Below are 17,911 nucleotides of genomic sequence, written 5' to 3'. Positions count from 1 at the left end.
AAAAGTCTGCAGAAATAAGCCCAGCAGGACAGAGGTACAGTAGAGATCACAGAGACCTATGCTATCTGCTCTTACTATCTGAATAAAGTCATGTCTGATCTCGTAGACTTATTCCAATTCCTTGACTCTCCAAACCCTTCGGCTAGGCATCTAGCTCTGCAGAACCTTGTAGGCCATACCGCCAAATCCGACCCTGACAGGCATATCTTCCTCCCCTCCTCCCTCGGACACCACAGTACCGGTCTCATTCCTCAGAAACGGAGCATAGATTCAGATGGCGATAATGTCAAGATAAAAGCTATCAAAGATTTGACATCTCTCTGTAGAGATCAGGCGGTATGTCGACCCTTTCTCGGCTAGGTCCAACCGCTCATGGGTATCAGTTCATCGCCCATGACGCTTTATCGGCATTGATCAACTTATCAGACACTTTGGCTGCTGCCCAGCATATGGTCGACCAAGAGTTTTTGGTGTGGCTAGTATCTTACACAGCCGTATGTGATTCCTCAGTACCAAGTCATGATGCTCATCTTGGTATAGAATACGACATCAACCCTTTCTCCATTGACATCAATGTTACTTTCAAATCTGACTTCACACCCTACCTTATTACCGATAATTGCATCTCTTCAGATTCCCATCTCACGCCTACCCAAATCGTCGCATTACCCTCCTTACTACTTCCCTGCCTCGGCTTCTATCTCTTCAACGATTCACCCCGATTACTGGGGACCGTCAATAGGTCGTCTCAACGAGCTTGTCGGTCAAGAGGAAGAAACGGATATCGAAGCTGTTAGGGCACTAGCCGAGGCTTTCGCCGATGGGGCTTCGGTAGATGTCAAGAAAGGTCGAGGAAAGAGAAAAGGGGAATGTCACTTCCTCGCTTCAGTATTTGCCAATATCAGTATGGTACATCCGCTTGTTCTCTTTCAGTCATATGATGTTGCTGATCATACAGGCTCCGACGACGAGATCGTTATTACTTGTCCCTAGACCTCCCTTTCCAAATCCTTCCACTTCGGCCCCGTCAGATGTAGATGAACCATTACTCGCCAAAATTGTCGTATATACGGAACACTCCGATACGATACGTCGAGGTGGAGCTTTGGGTTGTATAAAGAATTGTGCCATGGACCGTGGGTCCCACGCATGGTTGCTGACAAGTGAGAGTGAGTTCCAATCGTTGAGTTTCAGTGTTCGGTGTTGATGTCTGTCAGACGATCGAGTTAAACTTCCTTCAGATCCATCGCGTATGGTCAGAGGGGTAGACGTTTTGCCGTGGGTGCTTAGTCCGCTCATGGGTGCGGAAGAGTATGACATGGAAGAGATGGAGCAGTTGCCTTTATCACTGCAATTTCTGCCAGATACAAAAGTTAGAGAGAAGGACATAGTGTTGAGGATGATGTGTGTGGAAATTTTATTACTGCTCGCCACAAGTAGGTCTCTCTGTTATATCCCCACTTGTCACTTGGTGGCGTGCTCGTATGTAAGATGAGACACCTTCTCCTACAGATTCTCTCCTTCTATCCCTACTACATGACCGGATCTTCTAATATCCCTCTAAACTCACTTATATCAAGCTTTAAGTCCAACATCGGATTGGACCCTAACGGAGAGGTTGTAACAATACTAACATAACTAGCCTTTACTGGACGTCAATCGCTCCGAAGTAGAGGGGCGTACTTTGTCGTCCGCGAAGCTCACAAAGTGGAGACAGATCCCCAGATCAAAGAAGCCATCGAACGACTCGTGTCATTATTACAGGGCGAAGAGAGTCATGAAACTCGGGTCGAGGAGGTGAGCGAATTAGTAAAGGTTTCTTCGGTTCATGGGGAGGAGGATGAAGATGATGAACTCGGTGTGATTGAGGTTTAGGGTGTATGGCTGGAAGTAGTGTAATACTGTACTTGATCATCTTATAAATCGTACGTAACATCTACACCGCTGTTCATGATCACCGACGGCCGACCGGCCGACGATCCGTTGCAGCTACAGTAGCAACCAGCCTTTATGATGATAGCGTTATGCAAACTCTAGACCCTTCCCGCCTTGACAACGGTTACCATGGGACCCCATGGTAGCTAAACTCAATCTGGATATCTCTTAAACTTACAATTCGTCACTCCCTTCAACCACTACTACTTCTTTGTCTTCTTTGCCCAAGAACCTTATTCAGTGATCACGACATGGGCAAAGATCATCCTCTAATTGGAAAACCTGCTCCTCGATTGACGTTACCGGGTATACCAAAAGGTGAACCCTTCGTCCTGCCCGTTGGTGAAAAGGTGAGTGAGGCCTACTTCGTACTTACTTCAGAAATCCTTCCCACTGAATAAGCTAAGCTACTACTATACTATCCGTACTTCATCTTATCTCCTGCACGTCTCTGATGCGAATACAAGAACCTGACAATGGAATAATTCCATGAATACACTATGAAAATGATGCTGACTGATCAAGCCACTTGCCGTCTTCTTCGTAAGTCACCTCTCTCCTCCTGTTCCATGACTTACCTATGGTTCAACAATGTTGTTCATTTGTCTCTTTTATGCAAACCTCAAATCTCAATCAATCTCGTTCATTTGTTTCTCATATACAAACCTCAAACCTCAAATAAAGTGATAAGAAACGGGTGGACAGGAAGATGTTAATGACCAGTTCCCACAAAGCGGTTCTATGGGATGTACCATAGAAGCCTGTTCTTTCCGCGATGCGATCAAAGAAAATCCGGTATTTACTAGACACCCCGATTTGACCATAGTGGGTGTGAGCGCAGGTGAGTGATGAAATATCTTTTCAAATTAACAGTCACTTGCCATCACATTGTAAATTTAAGATCCACTAAAATATCCTCGATATTTTCGTCCTTCATGAAAGAGAATGAAAGAGAAGAGAAGAGAAGAGAAGAGAAGAGAAGAGAAGAGAAGAGAAGAAAGTTGAAGTTAAAGAGAAGAGATATCCCGAGGAAACAAATTGATAATTGGTAATTGATAACTGATAACCAGATCTAACAGTGAAACAACAAGCCTTCGCTGATAAAGAAAATCTACCATATCCTATTGTTTCTGACATGAATGGTGAAGCACGTAAAGCTTTTAAAGTGGGAAGAGCTTTTTTCGGAGCTATACCCGGTAAGTACTTATGTCATCTTTAATATTACTACCTACTAATAGTATCAATTTTGAATTCCGTATCTTATCTTATCTCTATCTTTCCAAACGATTCCAGTCATTGAAAATTATCACCATTCGTCTGTCGTCAGTAGAGTTTTTACACAAGTTTAGAAAGGGTAGGAAGGAGCGAGTGAGCTGAAATATCAGAACGTGCTACATTCTTCGTAGATCGTCAAGGTATAGTTAAGGGAGTTTGTACTGATAACCTTAATCCTTAGTGAGTCATCATGAGAATCAAGTACATGAGTGAAGACTACGAAGCAATGTTAGAGTAACTGATGGTAGTGCTCATACTAAATTCGTCGAGAAACATTTGAAGGAAATCGTCGACGCTGGTCCATGATAAAAAAATTTGTTCAAATGATGTATTTGTCGAACAAAGCAATTGATATGGTATACTGTAGATGACTACTAAATGAAGTTTGGATTCTAAATCATCATGGTCCTTGTCAGTCAGGAAATTATCCTGTTCGAGTACGAGTACTTTACATAGCTTCTGATTGAAAAACGTCATGCAAATGACCATGCAAATGCAACAAGTATATTTGTTTTTCCCTAGATACCTTCCACTACTTCTCCCTTGGCTTCTTTCTCAGCTTCTCCCACTAAACGCTCTCCTTGATTGGTGGTTCGATCTAACTTACGTCCTTGTAAAACAAGTTTGACTTCATCGTTTGAAAGAGTTTCATACTCCACCAAAGCAGCCGCAAGCTTATGTAACTGATCTTCATTTGTCTTCAATATCTTCTGAGCACGAGACATGCCTTTCTCCAAAAACCTGCGATGATCAGCTTCGCCCTCCCTCCAACTTCCCGCGCTTTCATCAAGAAACAGATCTGATTCTAATGCAAGGCTGAAGACTGTATCCGTATCGCGTGGTAGAGCTGATTCAAACTTACGATCTAATCTCGGATTCTATCTCGTCCTTTTTCTTCCCTGAGAGATAATATGCTTCATCATCACCATGAGCTACCAAGCCGATCTTATCACTGAATCCATAACTCTATACAAGTCAGCTTTACCTTGGCTCAACTGACGACACGGGGAGAAAAAGATGACTCACTCGAACCATCCTGGCCGCAACATCAGTTGCCCGTTGTAAATCACTAGAACACCCGCTGGTAACATCATCATACCCAGATATCATCTCCTCCGCTGCTCGTCCTCCAAGTGCGACATCTATCATCGCCAAGTATTCTTTCCGGGTATAAGAATCTATTTGTCAGCCTAGCATCACTTGGAAGGGCCAATCACCCTTGTCTTGCTCTGGTAGCTGGAAAGTTATCCCCAAGGCCTGACCACGAGGCATAATGGTGCTAAAGTGTCAGCCCGGCAGCAGCCTATTTGTGATAAACTCACACTTTGTGCAAGGGTAACGCTCCAGGGGTGTGCAGAGCTACCAGCGCATGTCCTCCTTCATGATACGCAGTGGCACGTTTGGACTCTTCGGTGACGAAATGAGATCTTCTTTCGGCACCCATCAGAATGCGATCTTTGGCCCACTCAAAGTGCTTGAGCTGTACATGTGAAGCTCCATCTTTAGAAGCTTTGACGGCAGCCTGAGGGTCACCAAATACCATTCTGTCGAGGAAGGGCAGAATGGGCGCACCTGGTTGACAAGATTCTGCAAATCGGCACCAGACATGCCTGGCGTACCCCGGGCGATGATGCTTGGGTCCACATCCACGTCGAATTGGACTTCTGACATGTGGTGTTTCAAGATCTCGATTCTGCCTCTCACGTCTGGCAATGGAACAACAACTACGCCATCAGCTCAACTCTCATCGTCGATGAAGAACACACCGTGTCTGTCAAATCTCCCCGGTCGCGTCAAAGCTTTGTCTAAAGACTCGGGAAAGTTTGTAGCTCCAATGATGATGACACCCTCCGAGCTCTCAAAGCCGTCCAATTCGACCAGTAACTGATTCAGAGTCTGCTTCATGTAGTGCTGGAGGTCAGTGGGTTCACAACGACAAGTTGATCGACTCACTTGATCTTTCGCGCTTCTTTTACTACCAATAGCATCCAGTTCGTCAATAAAGACGATAGCCGGTGCTTTCTTTCGAGCAGCTGCAAATAGTTCCCTGACCCGCTTGGCTGGATGATTAGCAAGGCTGCTGAAAGGTGAAGAGTTGCACTCACCTCCAACACCTACGAACATCTCATCAAAGCTGGAACCAGAGGCGAAAAGAAAAGGAACATCAGCTTCTCCAGCAACAGCGCGTGCGAGCATGGTCTTGCCCGTTCCAGGAGGACCAGTGAGAAGAACACCTTTTGGTAGCTTGCCTCCAAGGGTTGAAAACTTTTCAGGATTACGAAGGAATTCGACAATCTCTTCAAGCTCCTGAAACGTCAGCCATATCCCACGTCTGTCAGTTATTGAAATAATTCTGCTGACCTCGCGGGTCAATAGAGAGATGCTGAGGGAAGGTATAGACAGGTAGTGGATCGAACTCACCGCCTTTGCCTCCTCCACACCATGGACATCACTGAATTTGACCACTCTACCTTCCTCGGGCTGAAACTCAGTGGGTGTGGAACCCGTTTTCATTAGACCAGTATTTTCAAGCAGCATCCCCATGATTGTCATCGCAACGAAAACCCAGATACATAAACCCAGCACCCAACGGACCGCTCGCATGAGAGTCGCCTGAGGAGTTGGGGGTGCCATTTGGACGTAAATCGGAGAAAGAGCTGTACCTGGCTGTCCCGAGATAGCCGCTGTGGTCGGGGAGGTTAGGTTTGACGAGGACGATGTCAAAGGTTGGTTTGGATTTCGGAGTGAAGCAAGCAGGGGTGAGAGTGGAGACGGTGTTGAAGAAGACTCTGTCGAGGTTGAGGACGTAGGTGGGAGGGTTTGAGGTGTGACTGAGCTTGTAGTCGGGGAAGAAGGAGAGGGTAGGGTAGATCCGGTCAATAGAGCATCTCTACGTCTCACCACACCAGCTATATCACCCAAACGTCCTAGTCGTCCGAGGGCTTCGGCATAGAGTTGAAACCCCTCCTGACTTCTGAGCAGTGCTGTACTGCCCGTCGCATCCTCCGCCAGCGCCATTGCTTCGTAATATTTGACCACACCGGCAGCCTCATTAGATTGAATCAGTTCCTTGAGAAGAGCGAGTTGAGAAGCTTCATCTTCCTTCTTGGTGAGAGCTGTGGTTTCCAAGGCGGCGATTCGAGCTTGAAACGGAGTGAGGGAGTCGGGCTCGGATCTGATAACGTGGGATGAAGTGAACCCGCGTGATTTTGCAATGAAGAATATGTGGTGGGATAGGGGTACTATGGTGGTCTGCGTCCCATAAGCATGGAGCGTATCATTGGGATATTGACCTACTCGGAAAGGAGAAGAGATGAGACCATGACGAAGCGACGATATGTTACAGGATCCCGGAAAGGCCGATCGGGGCACTCTCACTGCCCTCAATATCGGTCTGATCTCCATCGCCCCTACGACCTACGACTGACCTTAAGCCGAGGGAGGAATGCGCTAGAGATACGAGTATGTATGAGCGAGAAGGAGAGTCAAAATGGAAAAGAGGTTACCGAGGTGGAACAAAGTTGAAATTGTGAATGTTCACCGATGTGGCAGTGTGGCAGCTAAATGGACAAGATCAAGAGTCGCTGTCGACGGTGACAAAGTCACATGGCATCAGTCAAGGAGTTGCAAAACCATTGGTGGACATGAATGAATATTGTGAGATGGTACAGTATGCTATGCTAGATGATGCTAACGAGAATCAAGACTATCCTACAACTCCCCATCCCGGAGCCCAGGGCCCATTGGGTCCACCCTGTGGGTTATACGGGGTTTGAGTGTATACCCCGCCTGGTTGTACCCACTGTACTGGCCTCCCTGTCTGTCCGTAACCCACCCCACCCGGTATCTGACCCATCATAGGCTGGTTCTGTTGAGGATAAACCCAGGGTCGGTCTTTCGGAGGGACTTGGGGCCTGTCTATGAATCTCATATTCTTCCCTGATCGCTGATTCCATCGCCACTTGAGATAATCTGTTGTACTCGGCCTCCTCCAGATACCCCTGGAATTAAATCTCTCCGGAGAATTTGGATCTAACCAATGTCCAGGACTGGCGGACAGGAACTCGTCTTTCTCCTGATCATTCATTCTCGAAAAGGCGAGTGACTATAAGTTAGCGGGAACGTATACCTTTTGGAAGTAAACTACTCACCTCTCCTTGCACGTGTGACCGTGCTCGCAGCCAGATGATACTGAGCAGCATGGCCAAGAGAGCCAGTACCCCGACTGTGACCCCTACTCCAACTCCCACAGCTTGGCCATGGTCCAACGGGGCGGGATCGATGGGAAGAGATGGAGGAGAAGTGGTGCTGACTTGTCGGAACAATGTATACGGGGGAAAGGTCGGGTCGCTGGGGGATGCTCCGTCCGCTGTAGGGGAGGGGGCGACTGATAAAGTCATCCATGAGAACAAAGATCGTTCTTGGACCAAAGGATCGGAACAACGGCCGTCAGAGGTCTGTGATATCAGTGACATGACAACTTCAATGACCGACTGGTTACTGAATTCGTCAAAACGTATCGAGGTGGCGAATAGAAAGCGAGGAAAACTGTAGTACTCACGATCGTAGGCTGAGCCCATGTTTGATTGATGGTAAAGAGATACCATCCAGGGCGGTCGAATCGAAACGGAAGTTGAACAGCATAGTTCTCCGCCGTCACCCTGGATCGTCAGAATTAGATAGCGAGCATTATTTCTGCTTACCCGCAGAGACCATTGCTTCCATCGGGGTATGCTTTGACGTCGTTGGGATCTGCTGTACCTGAGGCGTTGAACACATTGACCTACACTCAATCAGTCCAAAGCGGAGGAAGTCAACGGATATTGACTCACCGTATAATCAGGAAAAGTCAAAAGAGGAGTCACTTCACGCAACCATCCACCGAAGGTAGGTGCTGGTCTCTTGACAGGATCCACGAAGCCAAATGTATAGTTGACCCCTGAAGTAAGCTTCATTTCATGAGAAAATGGATTCAACTGACCAGTGTAAATCTTGGAATAGGGATCTGGCATGATAAGTCCCATGGTGGCCCATATTGGGACTGGTCCGGTGAGAAGAGTGAGACTGGTGGACGATGATGAATCACTGGTGGTTGCAGTCGGTGTATCGGTATTGACATTTGTGGTAACAATGGTCAAGGCTGGTCCCCCTTGACGCCTTTCTAGCTGAGGTGAAGGAGATGGTGTAGGGGAAGGGGTAGGAGGCAGGCTGACGCCAAGGGGAGGATGAGGTAAGGTCGGGAAAGCCGTATTGACAGCTTGACTTTTTACTAGGTAAGGTAAAGTGGATAGCGATAATACACAAATTTGAAAGAAGAGTGACGCCCTCCAAGAAGAAGGCATATCAAAGGGTTGGTGACATGGAAGATGGACAGTTGGTGATTGTGAGTGTGTGTGTGCGATGTTGGAAATGTAGAGGATGACAAAGGAGATGGATTGAAGGAAGTGAGCAAAGGATAGTGTTGAGCTGTGAGATCTACACATAAATTGACCTTGGTAGTAGAGGACTAGGCAGGGATGAGCAAGGAACATAAGGAATGTCAGTCAACGTTGCAACGTTTTGGGTCGATGATGGCTCTTCTTGATGGCATCAGGATTCGCCACTCGCCACACAGCCGCACGGATCGCTTACACCGAGGAAACGTATCACGTGATCACTTGGCCCGGCCCGCTGGGAGCGATGATGACGTAATGCTTCGCTACTGTTAAAGGTGACGTCGGACAATGCTCCCATGCTCGCCTCCTTCTCTCTCTTGCTTCTCCTCTCGCTTTCCATACAACTACTCTCAACTGGGACCCCGTTTATTTCTATACGTCAATCACGAGGACAAGCAACAAGCAACGACTGACACCATGGCACTCACAGACGGTCTGCTCATCAAGGTCAGTCTGGCCTTTTACTCTTAACACATAGGTGGTGCTAGCCTGAGTCGCCCTTGCCGCTGAATCCCATGGCATCATACATCACCCTTCTGCCCATCTCTGTCTCCCTCGCTATCCTTTCTTCGATGAGCTCCATACTTTGTTCGCCATTGCTTGATGCGATTCTCACACTCTCGTCACCTTCTGTTGTCTGTAGACCATCATTCAGGCTATCCTTTGTCTCACGACCGTGCACCGCCTGTATAGACACTTTTTACATCTACTAACCCCCAGGTGGTGAACATCATTGTCTACGCCGTCTCTCTCGGCTCCAATGTATATTCCGTCGCTGGTCCTGAGGATATGTACGGCTCCTCTAAAGTAAGTGCATGACCATCATATAACACCGATGGAAGGGTATGAGTATCAAGCTGAACATCCAGGTGACCTATGTCACTCCGTCATCCTGGGCATTCTGGTTATGGACTCTCATTCATTTACTCCTCCTTGGTACAATGATCTTCCAATTCACCACGCGTGGTCAAGAAATCATAGTCGACTCGATTGCATGGCGATTTGCTCTCCTTGGTATCTTTAACGCCGTTTACGTCTTCTTCTGGGCTAGGCACTGGTACATCCTCGCTTTCGTCTTGAGCTTGCTCGTATCCGCGACCGTCAGCCAGATCTACTTTGTCGTAAAGAAGAATCATTCGGCTAGAGAAAGTCTAGCCGAAGAGGCTTTCGTACACTTGCCCTTCTCGCTCTTCCACGGCTGTGAGTTTCGTCTACATGACCTGTTCCACCTCTGCCCTCATCAGAATCCCTCTCCTTTGCTTGCATCTTGATCGAGCTATAAGAGCAGTTCTGACTCACAGGGACTATCGTTCTCGTCGTCTTGTCGCTTTTTGAAGCCTTTGGTGTCAACGCTCACACTCACTCGGCTGGTATTTGGACGAAAATCGCCGTTTTCCTGGCTTTTGTCTTCCTCGAGACCACCGCAGCTGCATACGCGTTTGCAAGCAAAGAGGGTGATGCTGCTGGTGCCGCCGCGATCACCTGGGCTTTGTTTGCTATCTGTGAGTCTAAAACATCTTCTGGTCCTCACTTGATAAGAAAAGAGCAGATCAGAACTAACGAGATAGTCATTCACCAGACTAGCAGCAAATTCATTCATTGGTCCGCATTTGCCTTCTTCATTCTGTCACTCTTTGCTATCATCAAGTCCCTCTAGTAAGCAGTTTTCCTCTGACACTGCTACCTGCTGACGTACTCAGCACCACGTTACGCGGTTCCGGCAGTGCACTCCATGACGAAGAGCGAGCCCCACTCGTACCTGGTTCCGGATGATTTCCCACCACCTAAGGGTTGTCATTGACCCTTTCACCCTCATGCAACGATAATCTGGAAGTTAGGTGTTGATAGCGATGATGCGGCCAGCTGTAAAAAAGAACGAGACTCAGATTTATGATGATCTACGAACCTGTGCAGAGATGTCAAACATGTTTGATCCCATTTTGTCATGATTTTCGCTTGCGTCGAGCACGGTCCGAGATGTTGGTTTCCGTATGAACCTGGTCTGGGGTTTTAGATTGCAATGTCCTAGTCGATCTCCCTCCTTTCGTCTTCTTTGCCGGTCTATCTTCTTCTTGAACCACGTCTTCCCTCTGTCCTTTCCTACCCTTTGAACCCTTGCTACGTTGGCCTAAACCTTCCCAACCTCCTCGCTCTCCTAACAGTTTTATGACCTCATAAGCCTTATCGGTGACCGGCTGCACACCTGATATCAGCTTACGTATGTAGCGCCGATGGACTAATCTCTCACTTAATCTACCACGGTTGACAAGTTGCATTTCCTTGACAGCTTTGAAACCTTCAGACCCGATATACTCCACCTCTGAGGGTAGAGTTGTCGAGGACGCGAGATGTTTTATCAGAGCCAACGTGGGTGGATGAAGTAAACGGGAGCGGAATTTGACGTCGACCTGGATGTCAGCGTGTGATACCTCAGAAGCGTAATCTGTCAATAACTTCGTCTTTCTTGTCTGCTAGCGTGGGAAGTTTGATACATAAAATGATAGTGTTGGCATTCTCATAGGCGTCTCACGTCGAATAAGTGATTTCTCATCTGGCGAGGGAATCGTGTTGTGTGATTTGATCGTGAGAAAACTCACCATGTACCAAGTCGGTTTCTCCTTATCCGTTTTTGGATCATAGTACGGATGATCACTATCATCTTAGTAGATCTTTCATTGACGTAAACCTAGTAGCATCAGACGTGACACTCACAGATCCCAAGCGGTATCTATCTGTCAATATTGTGAATTTTCCAACTTGGACTATCAAGCTCAAGCTCAGAATTTACAGCTGTATTCTCCGTTTTGACATATTACGTTCAATTTAAAAGCCGAGTATGGACAAGCATACCTGATCACAGATAAGTTACACTGATAGAAGGTAAGGTAAGGTAAGGGAAGATAAATCTCAAAAACTGACAATCTGGATACCCTTCACGAACAATTTCCGCAAGTGCGAATATACCTATTCATCAGAATGTTTGAAATATATATAATAAAGAGAAACATATTGACCTGGAATTTTACAATTACTATGATAGAACAAAACATCGTCTCCAACTTTCATACGATCTTTCATAATGTTCTTAGCTTCGTGATTTCTGACACCTTTTCATTAGTTGGTGAGGCTTTCTATGTTTCGTTCTCCAGTGAAAGAATAGATAAGGGTCTGACATACCATCCCATTGAGATATCCTAAGGGGTTAGTCTCAGCGTATGGATATTCACGATACCAATGACACTCACCCTAAGGCTTCGAAATCATCCACTGAAAACTGGACGTCAACACTTTCCGTAGATCGAAAGAATGTTTGAAGGAGTGAGAGGTGGAGACATTATTACTCACTTTGACATCTTTTCCTTTAACTATTCTTGAATCAGGCTCTGCTTTCATGAGCCATGGCATATTCAGAGTTCAATAGGTCAGAGAGAGATATGTATACCTTGTTCACAACATCCATGTACACCTCGATAAGTTAAGTACGGCGATGAGGGTGGAGAGGAGAGTGTGATCGAGCCTAAGGTTTCCCACGGTGGTTTAAGAAAAGTCTGAAAGTTGTCACTAAGTACTCGCATAGTCAATTGTCCAGTCATCAGTCAGAAACCTACGTTGACGATGACTACCAAACGCAAACATGTCGTATTCTCACAAGAGGATGAGAGAGGAGGTGGGGGAATTGAGGTTCATCCTTCTCGTCGGTGGTCAAACGACAATGGAGTCGGAAATCATTATGTGGGACACAACGCTTCTGATGCACCCAAGAAGAAGAAAAAAGTGGGTTGGGCCCTTCTCTGGAATGACACCCATTTCCCTCCCTCCCTCCCTTCATCCTCCTCATTTGGGATGTTTTTTACCATAATTTCCGCGTGCCGGATTTGAGAAAGGTGACTGATACTATAGAGTGAAGCAAAAGCCCGTTACCTCCAGAAGAAAGCGAGACGAAAGCGCAAGCTGGATTCTGCCAAAAAAGCAGCTGCGCCGAAACACAAAGAATGGAACCCTACACGAGGAGGGAATCACGTCCCAATGCGGTTACGTGTCGGCGGAGCAAGAGAAGCATATTGTCATGAACAGGCTGACAATACGCTCAATCAGCGGTGGACTGGAGCGGGCACTTCCACTAAACCATCCATCCCTGAGAGTTCACAGGGGCAAGAAGAGAAATCAACTTCGGGTGAAGGAGGGCCAGCGACGGAGGAGATGGAAAGAGCCAGACGGAAAGCCGAGAAGAGGGCCAAAAGAGAAGCACGAAACCTGCAGAAGGCTGCAAAGTCAAGTGCACCGGAGCCGGAGACGACCGTTGCCTCTGACAATCATATAACAGGTGACGCAGTGACGGCTGGTGGAAGAGTCGACTTATCAGAGTTTTCACAAGAGAAGGATGAGTTAGAGAAGAAGGAAAGTGAGCCACCTCAGAAAATGGATGTCAGGTTGGATGAGGATGAACCCCAACCATTACAAGCCTTCCCTCTGCCCAGGGCCGTCCCGGCACCTTCGACCGATCTCCTCCTTCGGCAAGGTCTTCCAACGGGTCTGGAAGAAGCGACCTTCATTGAGGAAAATCTTCGCATACCCTTATCCGAGCTTAAAATGCAACAACGTGGTCGAGAGGTGTCTGCCATCTCCGAGCATATGAGTGCCCGGTTGTCTGAATTGGGAGTCATCGATTTTTTCGCTGGTCAGTTTTCAATCGACGGAGACCTATGCAAATGCTGATGATACAGTACAAGCAGCTCTCTTACCGAAACTTCTTCCTCTCTCTCTTACCCCATTGAAATATGCCAATCTCCACGATTATCTGATATCCGCTCCGACTGGTTCAGGTAAAACGCTCGCATACGCCATACCGATCATCGAAATCTTATCCGCTCGCACCATCACTAGACTTCGAGCGTTAATTGTGTTACCTACCAAAGATCTGGTAGTGCAGGTACGAGAGACACTCGAATTGCTGGCGAAAGGTACTGATTTGAAAGTGAGCTGCTCCATGTCAACCTCACAACGCCCAATTGTTGAGATGATCGATACTGACTTCAGATCGGAACCATCGGCGGACAGCATTCTTTCGCGCATGAACAAAAGGTTCTTGTTGAAGATCTGGAGATCAAGTGAGTTGTTTTCATGTTCTTTAAATGCTTTTGTTTTCCATGGCACCGTCACTTGCAGCAGATTTCGAATGAGTTACGGGCAGAGCAAAATGCACTGACACTGTAGGGAATTAGGCGGCTCAAGTAAAGTAGACATACTTATAGCTACACCCGGTCGTCTCATAGACCATCTCAGTCAAACTCCTAATTTTACCTTACAACATCTCCGTTTTCTCGTGAGCTTCACTTCATCAAGTGATGTTCGTCCGCTTATGACATTGCAGGTAATAGATGAGGCTGACCGACTTCTCAATCAAAGCTATCAAGACTGGCTCATGATGGTGTTGAGGCATACACGGCCGACCGACGATAATATGGCACTAGAACGTGAGATCATGCCTGATGACCACGTTGCTCCTCTGTGGATGTCAGCTTGTGGTCTGGGCGACAAAAGTCATAGTCTTCTCGATCCCCCTGAACAGCAGGTGAGTGTTGAGTGTTTCTTTGCGGCGACGGTGGTGTCTCACCTCATAAACATGTGTCCCCAATGACATCTGGCTTATTTGCTCCCAAATGCCCCGACCTGAAGAGTCTCGCTAATCAGCAGTGTCAGAAGCTTCTTTTCTCCGCTACCCTTACCCGCGATCCGGCAAAAGTCGCCTCACTCTCACTCAATTCGCCTCGATACTACATCATCCAATCATCCCTCGCACAACCATCAGCACACAGCATAGGTGAACAATTTGCTATTCCCGCTTCTCTTACGGAGTTCATGCTCATTCTTCCTCCTCAACTCAAACCTCTCAATCTTATTCATCTCATTCACTCACCGGAATATGCTGTGAGCTCGGCGTTGATCTTTACCAAAAGCGTGGAAAGTTGCGTGAGACTCGTGAAACTACTCGAATACTTTGAGGTCGCGTTTGGCGGTGGTAAGGTTGTCCAAGGGTATACGAGTGATATGCGACCGGCAGAGCGGAAGAAATTATTGGCCGCTTTTGGTCAAGGGGATGTGCAACTGTGAGTGTGATGTTTACTATAGCCCGTCATCGATATCCCCCACTCCATATCGCTTTAAGGTGGTAGACTAGAGAAGAGTAGTACCTTCCACGGTCAAAGCATAGCAGGGCCATGAGGAGGAACAAGAAGATCTTCTCTAGACGAAGCTGACCCACGAGACTTGTCTGTTCCGACTTGATCGCCAGAGGCATGGATCTTCCAACAGTCTCCCATGTCATCTCATATGACATCCCTCTGGACATGCGAAAGTACGTTCATCGGGTAGGCCGTACAGCTCGAGCTGGTCGATCAGGGACGGCTTGGACGCTGGTGGAGAAGCAGGAAGCGTTACACTTCAAAAGCATTTTGAAATCTGCCGGGCACACAAAACAGGTCAAAAAGGTAAAAGTCAAGGAGGAGAGTCTCGGACCATACAAGGACAGCTACGAGGTTGTGATGAAGAGACTGAAAGAGGAATTTTCGCATGGGAGAGAAAGTACAGAATGAGCGTTTCTAGATCCTCTGACGTCAAATATGGTCGATATACAATGATACCCTGCATAATCTATATCCCTATTGCTGATTATGTAAAAACGATGAACAAATGAATGCCCAATTCGTTATCTCATGGATCTGTCAATTCGAGTGTTTTAAAAGGTGGTAAACCAGATAAAATCTTTTGACACTCTTCCAACTCTTCGTGTGACCCCGGTCTTCCCGACTCCACATCTTTTCCCAGACGATCTTCGAACGCTGTGTAACACTTTCGGATATCATCAGGTGATTCTACGATCAGCGGTGTACTCGTCACTTTGCGTTGCCTGACTTGATTGGACATGAAGAAGATGGGAGTATAAATATGTTATAAAGCAGAGGGGGTGAGATGAAGTTGACATACCCTCAGCAATGACCATCAAACGTATTCTCCTTATGCCCGCCTTGACCGGATCGATAGGCTCTTGTGGTATTTCCGGAAGAGCGATAGAGTCTACCAATTGAGAAATTGAAGAAAAGCTATCTTGAAGGTTTGTAACTATCGATAAAAGTTGGGGAGTACGGGAGTTTAGAACTGCAATAGTGTCTCCTGCAGCGAATAACTATCGTTTTCAGTTATCAATTAACATAAAATCCTCCCAACCATTCATTTTCTTCCAGCGATCCATCTTACTCTTAGAGGAAATACTCGAAGCGAGATATCGTAGAGGATACATTATTCAATGATAAAGTCAAAAGTGAAGGAAGACATACTTACCTGATGATGATGGTTGTAGACTAACGAATTTACAGAACTATGTAAACCAGCGATTTCTCCCTTGTCAGCTTGACGATATTCAGGCATTCTTCCGACTGACCATTATTCAACTTAGAAGCAGTCCCCATGAGCTCGGCTAGGTCCGCACGGGAGATCAGGTTCTCATAATATATCGTAGCGTTAAATTTCCCTTTTCCACAATCAGTCAAAAAGTCTCAATAACATGAAAGAAACTCACCTTGATTCTGACCTTCCTTATCCTCAGCTTTATCAATTTTCTTTCTACCGCCTTTTGGAGAAAATGAAACACTGAGAGGCGTATCGCCTGGTAGACCGTAAAAGTCACGTAGTTGAGCTCGTCGAGCTCGACGGTCAGTAGTGGAAAGAGCTGCTGAACCTTTGCGTGAAGGGTTGGGATGATCAGGAGTGATGGGAATTGGTCGAGGGGGAGTTGAAGGTGTTGGGGTGTGAGTAGGTCGACGAGATGGTCCAGCCTTACGAGAGGGTGTGGGGGAGTTCATCAGGTGGATCTGGTAGTGAGTACTGTAGTAGGTCGGAATGACAGAGGTGAGGGAGTAGAGAGTTGTGGAAGAGAACGATGACGACAACGACAATGGAATTGGTCGAGATATATTTTAGATTAACTTACGATTCCTTTTGACTTTGACTTTGTCTCTCGTTCATACATCCTACTACTTCTCCTGCAATTCGACTCACTTCGGAGGCTGGCTACACCTACATAAGAGACGTGGAGAGCTACCTGAACTACTGTCAAGATGACCAAACGTACCCTTCGTATCGCTTTGCTCCTGTGTGATACTCCAGTCAGCCGTCTTCCTTTCACTCGACTATCTTCTGCTAATGGGATCAGTTACCTGCCGTTCTTGAAGACTTTGGGGATTGTGAGTCTTTGCAATAGTCTCAAAGATATGCTGACCCGAAGATCTGCAGATATACAAAGTATGGCTTCATACAGCTTTAGCCTCTTACCCGGACCAGGCCATCGCTTCCAACACCGAGCTCATCATTGATGCTTTTGACGTGGTAGATAGGATGGAGTATCCTCCCAATGAAAAGCTTATCGCTGGGGCTCGAGATGGCTACGACGCTATCATGATGACAGGAGCGAGTGAGTAATTCTCTGTTAGTGACCATGTACATACCGACAATAGCTATTTGTGTTGGGCTGAAGGAACGGACAGACTGCTTACGTGATAGAATATTCAGCATACGATAATACGCCTTGGCTCAAAGAGCTCATTGATTTTATCCATAGTGTCGCTACCACTCCTGAGACACAGCATGTCAAAATCGTCGGTATCTGCTTCGGACATCAAGTGGTCGCCATGGCCCTCGGAGGTACCTGTGTAAAGGGGGATAACGGTTGGGAAATTGGAGTGTATGAAAATGAAGTGACCAGTGAAGGTCGATATTGGTGGTGCGGTGATGTTGACGGTCAAGGTAAAGAAGATAAAGTGGTGAGTTTATCTTATCACCCCGAAAGATAATCTGCTGACTCGGATAGTACGTGCAGCAAATGGTGAATTCGTTCGTATCGACTAGAAGTATGAGGCTGATGAAAACAGCACAGAGATCAAGTCCCCACCCTTCCACCTGATTTTCACTTGCTTCTCAAAACCGAGCGTTATCCCATTCATTCAATGGTCAAATACCACCCTTCCTCCACACCCTCACAACCTCTCGCCCAAATACTGACTATCCAAGGTCATCCGGAATACACTCCTCCTATCGTTTCTCACATGGTCGACGCCCGATCTGCCTCGGGTCTATTTGACATCCCCACAACGACTGAAGCGCGACGTCGGCTAGGGGGGAAGGATGGGACAGGGGGTGAGGGATTTGGTAGAGTAGGATGGGCTATATGGAGGATGCTACTTCAGGATCTTCCTCTTCACCCAGTACCTTCG

At 46.9% G+C, this 17,911-nt stretch overlaps 8 protein-coding genes across 8 annotated transcripts; 5 read left to right on the top strand and 3 right to left on the bottom strand.

Annotated features, from left to right (window-relative positions):
• Positions 1-90: 90 nt before the first annotated feature.
• Positions 91-2,044, top strand: TREMEDRAFT_45756 (uncharacterized protein; the record flags this gene model as incomplete). The annotated part of the gene is made up of 6 exons (XM_007007668.1): positions 91-336; positions 384-494; positions 541-909; positions 959-1,169; positions 1,218-1,436; positions 1,643-2,044. 6 exons carry the CDS (start codon positions 91-93, stop codon positions 1,873-1,875), a joined length of 1,389 nt encoding a protein of 462 aa, XP_007007730.1. The 3' UTR covers positions 1,876-2,044.
• Positions 2,045-2,186: 142 nt separating this feature from the next.
• On the top strand, positions 2,187-3,516 carry TREMEDRAFT_65525 (uncharacterized protein; the record flags this gene model as incomplete). Its single annotated transcript, XM_007007692.1, has 6 exons — positions 2,187-2,285; positions 2,461-2,478; positions 2,659-2,776; positions 3,006-3,131; positions 3,321-3,390; positions 3,459-3,516. 6 exons carry the CDS (start codon positions 2,187-2,189, stop codon positions 3,514-3,516), a joined length of 489 nt encoding a protein of 162 aa, XP_007007754.1.
• Positions 3,517-3,728: 212 nt separating this feature from the next.
• Positions 3,729-6,615, bottom strand: TREMEDRAFT_35079 (uncharacterized protein; the record flags this gene model as incomplete). The annotated part of the gene is made up of 10 exons (XM_007007629.1): positions 3,729-3,951; positions 4,073-4,176; positions 4,237-4,388; positions 4,428-4,489; positions 4,533-4,732; positions 4,783-4,934; positions 4,977-5,121; positions 5,164-5,270; positions 5,316-5,517; positions 5,632-6,615. The coding sequence occupies 10 exons, from the start codon at positions 6,613-6,615 to the stop codon at positions 3,729-3,731; spliced, it is 2,331 nt and encodes a 776-aa protein (XP_007007691.1).
• A 2,342-nt stretch (positions 6,616-8,957) lies between these two features.
• Positions 8,958-10,589, top strand: TREMEDRAFT_72406 (uncharacterized protein). Its single transcript, XM_007007782.1, has 6 exons — positions 8,958-9,092; positions 9,366-9,452; positions 9,515-9,845; positions 9,947-10,147; positions 10,214-10,301; positions 10,346-10,589. Exons 1-6 carry the CDS (start codon positions 9,063-9,065, stop codon positions 10,416-10,418), a joined length of 810 nt encoding a protein of 269 aa, XP_007007844.1. The 5' UTR covers positions 8,958-9,062; the 3' UTR covers positions 10,419-10,589.
• On the bottom strand, positions 10,589-12,050 carry TREMEDRAFT_35209 (uncharacterized protein; the record flags this gene model as incomplete). Its single annotated transcript, XM_007007645.1, has 9 exons — positions 10,589-10,848; positions 10,894-11,053; positions 11,243-11,297; positions 11,358-11,373; positions 11,565-11,609; positions 11,660-11,752; positions 11,823-11,839; positions 11,891-11,919; positions 11,991-12,050. The coding sequence occupies 9 exons, from the start codon at positions 12,048-12,050 to the stop codon at positions 10,589-10,591; spliced, it is 735 nt and encodes a 244-aa protein (XP_007007707.1).
• Positions 12,051-12,548: 498 nt separating this feature from the next.
• TREMEDRAFT_35235 (uncharacterized protein) lies at positions 12,549-15,238 on the top strand (the record flags this gene model as incomplete). Its single annotated transcript, XM_007007651.1, has 8 exons — positions 12,549-12,977; positions 13,041-13,323; positions 13,370-13,620; positions 13,683-13,753; positions 13,860-13,968; positions 14,017-14,217; positions 14,340-14,752; positions 14,911-15,238. Coding segments are annotated over 8 exons (2,085 nt in total), but the record flags the coding sequence as incomplete, so codon positions are not given.
• Positions 15,239-15,507: 269 nt separating this feature from the next.
• Positions 15,508-16,504, bottom strand: TREMEDRAFT_65520 (uncharacterized protein; the record flags this gene model as incomplete). Its single annotated transcript, XM_007007691.1, has 4 exons — positions 15,508-15,828; positions 15,984-16,039; positions 16,084-16,173; positions 16,222-16,504. 4 exons carry the CDS (start codon positions 16,502-16,504, stop codon positions 15,508-15,510), a joined length of 750 nt encoding a protein of 249 aa, XP_007007753.1.
• A 430-nt stretch (positions 16,505-16,934) lies between these two features.
• On the top strand, positions 16,935-17,893 carry TREMEDRAFT_16816 (uncharacterized protein; the record flags this gene model as incomplete). Its single annotated transcript, XM_007007627.1, has 4 exons — positions 16,935-17,112; positions 17,202-17,461; positions 17,509-17,523; positions 17,570-17,893. Coding segments are annotated over 4 exons (777 nt in total), but the record flags the coding sequence as incomplete, so codon positions are not given.
• Between the last annotated feature and the right edge of the window lie 18 nt (positions 17,894-17,911).

This window comes from Tremella mesenterica (assembly GCF_000271645.1).
Source record: "Tremella mesenterica DSM 1558 unplaced genomic scaffold TREMEscaffold_15, whole genome shotgun sequence".
Classification (NCBI taxonomy): domain Eukaryota; kingdom Fungi; phylum Basidiomycota; class Tremellomycetes; order Tremellales; family Tremellaceae; genus Tremella; species Tremella mesenterica.
This window is presented reverse-complemented; position numbering and strand designations above follow the sequence as displayed.

Bases quoted from the DNA above. Each gene is read 5' to 3' on its own strand.
- TREMEDRAFT_72406 (XM_007007782.1), top strand. From the start codon at position 9,063: ATGGCACTCACAGACGGTCTGCTCATCAAG. The intron at 9,453-9,514 runs GTAAGTGCATGA...CTGAACATCCAG, and splicing joins ATATGTACGGCTCCTCTAAA to GTGACCTATGTCACTCCGTC. The intron at 10,148-10,213 runs GTGAGTCTAAAA...CTAACGAGATAG, and splicing joins CTGGGCTTTGTTTGCTATCT to TCATTCACCAGACTAGCAGC.